This window comes from Oryzias melastigma, linkage group LG11 (genome assembly GCF_002922805.2).
Source record: "Oryzias melastigma strain HK-1 linkage group LG11, ASM292280v2, whole genome shotgun sequence".
NCBI lineage: Eukaryota > Metazoa > Chordata > Actinopteri > Beloniformes > Adrianichthyidae > Oryzias > Oryzias melastigma.
This window is the reverse complement of record NC_050522.1, coordinates 12,230,809-12,237,504: the sequence shown is the minus strand read 5'-3', so window position 1 is coordinate 12,237,504 and position 6,696 is coordinate 12,230,809. Positions and strand designations below refer to the sequence as shown.

The window sequence follows — 6,696 nt, the reverse complement described above, 5'->3', positions numbered from 1 at the left end:
ACAAGTTTTTCTCGACATTGTAACTTCGTCTAAACACTGCAACTTTGGCCAGCAGCTCTTATTTTGAAAGAGTCAACCCATCAAACTGTCTCCTCCAATCCAATTTAAAGACTAAATCATCGACAATATAACAAATCAAACACAATAACATCCTCACTTTCTTGTGTTAAAATGGCCGACAAAGTCTTTGAGTTCTAACAAAACTCTTAGAAACGACATCTCCTAGTGTTCACCGGGTTAAAACAACAGTGTCTCTCAGGGGTGGGCGTATAGTATCAATACCAAGATAAAGTATTGATACTTGCACGATGAGATGGATACTTTTGATACTTTCATTGCATTTTTTCTTTAATACGTTAAGTAAGGAGCTTGATTTTACTTATGGAGTTCATGCAAGTGCAGTTTCTTTCTGCAGTGTTGCCAGATTAAGAAAAACCAGTCTGTATAAAAACCTGTCCAATGTGTGCGGGGAAACTGCCCAATCTGGCAACTTGCCTGTCTATGTAAGTAGAGCACCAACTCCTCACTCTTGAACCTCACTTTTGTGCCTCATATGAGTCATTTAAGGGCCACATATTTGCATTCAATGGCAGTTTTTTTGTTGTGTTGTTTATATTTTTTTATTTATTACAGTGTTTATTTATTTTTTTCATTCTTTATTTTGATATTTTATTACTGTCTATTCCTGCACTAGTTACTGTTTTCTTCCTATTATAGTGGTATTATGCCAGTATTAACATACATGTTCTATATTTGATGTATATTCAATACTGTAATTATCTAATAAACATCTTTATTCATCAAAATTCTCAGTCCTGTGTTTTATTATACATTTCATTAACAAAAAATGTGTATTTCTGAATGTATTCTATAACACAATATTTAAAGAAATAAGTATAGGTATTGACAATACTAGCCCTGTAATTACTTGGTATCAAATTGATACCCAAATTCCAAGTATTACCCGCCCCTACCAAAGCTATTCTGTTCCAGCTGTATGCAAATATTTTTCATGAAAGTGGAGGTACATGGATCGTTAACCTTGTCACATTTGTGCTGGAGCACAAACAAAAGTCAAAGATTAACAAAAAATTTTAAACCATGAAGGTGCATGGAAAATGGCTGAAAGTTGTCCATAAAGAATTCAAGAATGTGTGTGTGTTTAGCAGAGGATTGGGAAGAGGATATTAATCATTCTCATCAGGTAAAGTAAACATGGGAGAACAATCATTTTCAAAATTGAAATTTTGCCCAGCCAATATACGGGAAGGCAGCTCCAGCACTCTAGATCTAATTTTATTTTATCAAAAAGCGGATTAAAATTAGCTTTAAACATCCGATTGAAATCAGGAGTAATATTCCTAAATGAACAAATCCTGTAGGGGACCACTTAAAAGGGGGGAAGTTGTAGATTGTGGCCTAGCTTCCAATTTTGAGAAATTCATTATTTTTTTGTATTAGGCTTGGGGTTGAAATAGCTAGATTTGTCAAAAATAATAAAATATCATCAGCATATAAAGAAATCTTGTGAGCCTTGTGGCCGACTATCAGTCCGGATATTGTAGGGTCACAACAAGTAGTCCAGTTGCCAATGCAAATAGTAATGGGGAAAGTGGGCACCCTTGTCTGTTTCCCCATTGATCTGACCCTATTAGTTACAACGGCTGCCATTGGTTGGTTAAATAGAATTTTGATCAATTTAATAAAAAACTACCCAAACCCAATTTTTCCAATTTAAAAAATAAATATGGCCATTCAACGCGGTCGAATTCCTTTTCTACATCAGGGAAACCACAAGGCCATCTGTTTTCTGTTGTTGACAAAACTGAATCATATTTAGTAATCTTCTTATATTGTTACTACAGTTTCTGGCTTAATAAAACCTGATTGGTCGTTTTTAATAAAGAAAGGCAAACATTTTTCCATGTGAGATGAAAGACAAAAGTCATTCAAATGTTGTCATTTTGCTCCCCTGATAAAACTTTACAGCTCAAGAGATGAAGGTGTAGCTGAGAGAGTCTGGTTATTTTTCAAAATAAAGGATTTTTCAAAATAAAAGATTGTTGAGACCCATAAGAAAAAAAATGGGTATTGTTAATTATTTCTTCCGCCACCCGGCGCCAATTGATCCATGGACCGGTACTGGTCCACAATCCTATGGTTGGAGACCACTGATGTAAATGATTGAAGAGTTACTTTAAGTCAGAGTGTTTTTTGTCAGGTGTCGCCAGTGACAGCTCCAGTGTCTGAGGGTTACTGTGTGTTGGGTTACATATTTGTTTGTGTTGATGACCTAAAAAAAGCGTTAAATTGTTTTAAATCACTGCGTTGAAATCAGTATTTTTTTAAATAAATTTAAAATATGACTTTTTTAAGGCAGCTGTTTACATATTTTCTTCTAAAATTAAACATAATTAACAGCATTGACTTTAAAAGCCACAGAGAATAAAAACATGGGATTCTAAACCATAATTACCTGTAATCTAGTCATCTTTAAGATCTAATTCTATTTAAAATGCATTGTTTCTACAAACCTGCCACAAAGCAGACTCTCCAAAGACCAGAGTGCAGCGCCATCTTGACCTCAGTGGTCTGGTTCTGCTGCAGGACGATTCCTTCCTCCATCAACAGCCAGTAGTCCGTCGACACGGCAACCCCCACCAGCAACAAGCCGCAGGCTCCAAAAACTGAAGAGAGCAGCGTCAGCGCCCTCGTACTGAATGAACTCATCTGAGGGGAAGAGAGCAGAAAACAAGCCGATGGGTTTGTGATCATTTTAGCAGAAAACAGCCGAGATGACACGTTTACACAAATGCATCATGGAACACACACATAAAAAACAAGATTGAATCAAACACTTTAAAGATTTGCACCAAATTATTAGATATATTTAATCTTCCCAATGTTCATTACTTAGATAATTATATCCAGTCAAACAAACTATGCAAAAGTTGATTTAGTTGGAAAACAATCATGTTGGGGCCCTTATTGCTAACCCTCTATGGACTGAATATAAAACATAGCTTGATCTAAAGTGAAAATCCCGCATCTTTACTTCAGCACATTCTGTCAGAGCATTAGTGTAAGCTTGTCACGGGGGAGATTTAGGCATAATCGAGTTCGGAAAGGCTTAGCAGCAGCTGTTGAAGGTAAATGTATAGAAGTAAATGCAGGAAAGAAGGGAAACGATGGAAGGGTTGGACTGAAGAAGCTAATTGGACGAGAAAATGAACATTTTTTTAGATTAATCTTTGAAAGTCCAGCTGTTCTAAAGAACACAATGCTATAATAGCACAACCTCAATGTCTGAGTATCTACTGGTCAGGTGGATAAAGGTTGATACAAGCAACAGAGACTAGATTTGAAAGTCCAGAACAAGTAATGAGTTGGAATTTGTTAAACAGGAAGTATAGTGTTCAAATCCCAAAAGTAGGTGATACAACAACAGTAGAATCCAGCTGACAGGCTGGATGGCCTCTCCAATGCAGTTCACATTTTCACTCACTTGGTGGCAGAAGAGCAGTTTCTGTTTTCCATTTCTTCAACTGTAGATAACACAGATACATGTACACACACACAAACACACACAGCGTGCCTTATCCATCCAATCAAAATGGAGGTCTCATTCACAGGGCTGTCGAAAGTGACAACTCCAAGGTGATGAGGATCTGAAGCTTCCGGAACATTCAAGAAGCTAAACGTCTTTCCAGAACGCTTCGGTAGTAAAACCAAGACATCCTCTGATAATTCACCAATAGTGTTTTAGCTCTGTCTGCGAGAAAAGAAGCAGATTCCCTGCTTTTGTTGAGTATTTATTTAGCAGGTCTGCACCACCTGCAGCAGTACACAAAACAAACAGTTTCGACTGCAGCTGAACACTGGCAGTGCTGTTAATTGGATCATGCCACAGGCTTTCTGTGCATGTATGAGGAGCAGAAAGCGTGGCGTATCGCCTGGAAGTGAAATGCAGGGAACAGAGTTTTATCTTTACACACAACATTTTACAGAAAGTACACTTTATTTAAAGTCGGAGATGTTCTGTTTTTTTTTTTTTTTTATCACAATAAGGGGAGTAGTGGGAGTGCTAAATCTAAAATATGCTGATGGCTAATTTTAAATGTGCAATGAATTTGCTCAGAGGAATCCAGACACTGTAGGTCCTACACATGGTCAGGATAACCTGGAGCAACGATGCATTAGAGGAAGGGAGATTGGCGTTCTCTGATTTCTGCAGCACGTTTCATTCCTGAGCTCCAACATCTCGTAAAGGAGACTAACGGCATGGACTTTGCCAAGCACAGGAGCTGTGTCAGGAAAATGAGACAGAAAAATGTCAGTAGATCAACCCTGAACACCACACCTTCTAACCCACTGCCAAATGTTCCAGATCACTAGTCATCAAAACAACTACACCCAGTTCATGTCACCTTACTATAAGTGTAATGCCTTTTTATTACGTTACTATCATTATTCATTTCAGTTATCCACACACACACGTCTGCAGAAAATCCAAATAAAATTCATAAGAAAAACAAACACGAGTTCAGAAGGATTTCAGCACCATGGACAGAGTCATGGTGCTTTTATTGTGTTAAAAAAAAGACTCCAATGAACCTGTGGTCCCTTAAGGGGTCCAGATGACCCCACTCTTACATTGATGTGTGATTCCTCCCATGAAAAATGTGGACAGGATTTTATGTCTGCCATGGACACCAGTGAAGATAATAAATCCTTAAAAAAAAAGTTCAGCAAGCTTTCTTGCGGGGTCCAGATGACCCCAGTTTTAAAGTAAACCTGATTAGGATGGCAAAACTACACATTGTGGTTCCCAAGTCGTCCCAAGTTGAAGCATGGTTAAGGACCCCTCTATGTCACTTTTTGACGTTTCGGGCATCCCCGATTCATTGTTTTTTGACCTGGTGGCTGTTCCAATTAAATCAGCGGTCCAGTTGTTTTGTTAAACGTGGTACCAGACGGAGACCGAACCTCGGGACATGGCCAGTACCGGCACCCTAACTCCAGCCTGGTCTGCGTCCGGAACTAATACCACGTTCCTAACCAGTACCGCATCTGGAACCTGTACTGATCCATATCTAGTACCGGGTTAAGATTATGGTGGTCCGTGACCCGGTACCAGTTTGCAGCCCAGAGGTTGAGGAGCCTTTTTTATAATAGAAACAGCCAGCATGTCAAAAAAAGACCACCCAAAACATCACTTTTTGACACGGAAGGGTCCTTAACCAAACGTCAAAATGTAACAACATGGGAATGAGAATGTGTTGTAAAAAAATCACTCCGGCTTTATCATTTTGTTTTACAAAAGATGAAAAAAAATATAGTTGGAGCGGGACTTAAAAGGGGAGTAGGTCTGCTAAAGCTGCAGTGAAATGGAACCAAACAAAAACACAAACAGGAAGTCGTTTGTGTTTTTGTTTGGACACTTAAGGAATCCTGATTTTTCAGTCCCAACACATTTCTTCTGTCTTAGCAATTCACAAGTCAAAGTCTGAAACACCTGAAGTATTTCAACTCTGGTGCCTTAAAGGAATCTAAGGAAAGCTTCAAAAACGTTGTTTACCGGTAGAGAACGGTGCGAGGAGAAGCTGACAGAAGAGCAGTCAGGAACAGCGCAACTTTGGCAGACAAGATCACAAGTGAGCACAAAGAAAGGGGCTGTCAGCCAGGAGAGGAGCGAGGCGTGACCTTGTCAGTCAAGCTAAATGATGCAAAGCACATTCAGCAGTGTCACAGAGGATTGTCTCACTTAGACAAGAGTCACTTACAAGTGTTTTGTGGAGTGAAACATCCTTCACTGAAAGTCTCCACCACAGTTTGTGGCACACGTGTGTTTATTCATGCTAATGCAGTTCAAGCCAGACAATAAAGTTGGAAAAGATTCTTTCTGGCATAATTAATCCAATATGGAATTCCAATACCAATATATCAAAAACTTGAAGTGAAACAAATGAATAGACAGACCGAACTAGAACAAGTGGGAAGTTAGCAATAAATGTATACATGGAGGGGGTCAATAAAAAATGTATTTACTTCAATGAGTGGAGTTCTTCTGATTTCTGATTGATCCATCCATCAATCCATTTTGCGTTGGACTGTTTATGCCATTCATTTCTGATATTGGACACTTCTTCAGGCATTATCCATTACATATTTTAACCCATGAAAAAGCTTCTAAAACATATTGTGGTGCTGCAGTAAAATTATTGATTCAATTTAGGCGCCTTGAAATCAATCAAGGTTCCAATGGTTGGACCTTAGGAAGAAATGCACTACATTCTATTGGTTTTCCAGAGCAAGCAGACGGCTCGGATGGAAATGGAATGACTTGAGATCATTCTGTTTGGTAATTGTCTTTGCAAATTTTGGTTAATTTGTGTGCACAACTGTGTGGAGTCGGCACAGCAGGGCAACTTCCAGCCGGAGGCCACTGAGCACAGCGAGCGGCATACGGGTTCTCCTAATTAGACAGAAGCTCCCCTGAAAACAGCATTTATGAATTTGAGGGGTCTAAAATTCTGTTTCTTTCTTTGCTTGTTTTTGTGCAGACAGGCAGTGAATTAGCGAGGTCCTCCGTCTCAAAGGATGCTGCCTGTGCTCCAAGCGTCAATCTTTTGTGTGGTGTTTAGCTGGCATCTAGATCTACTGCTGGCCTTTTCTCAAACCACTCTCTGAACTAGG

General features: G+C 39.0%; 1 protein-coding gene across 1 annotated transcript in view; it reads right to left on the bottom strand.

Annotated features, from left to right (window-relative positions):
* cacng7a (calcium channel, voltage-dependent, gamma subunit 7a) overlaps positions 1 to 6,696 on the bottom strand; it is a 35,755-nt gene that overhangs the window by 17,034 nt on the left and 12,025 nt on the right. The window contains exon 2 of the mRNA XM_024295040.2: positions 2,535 to 2,730. Within this exon, the coding sequence (XP_024150808.1) occupies positions 2,535 to 2,730 (196 nt within the window). The remainder of the gene's footprint in view (positions 1 to 2,534; positions 2,731 to 6,696) is intronic.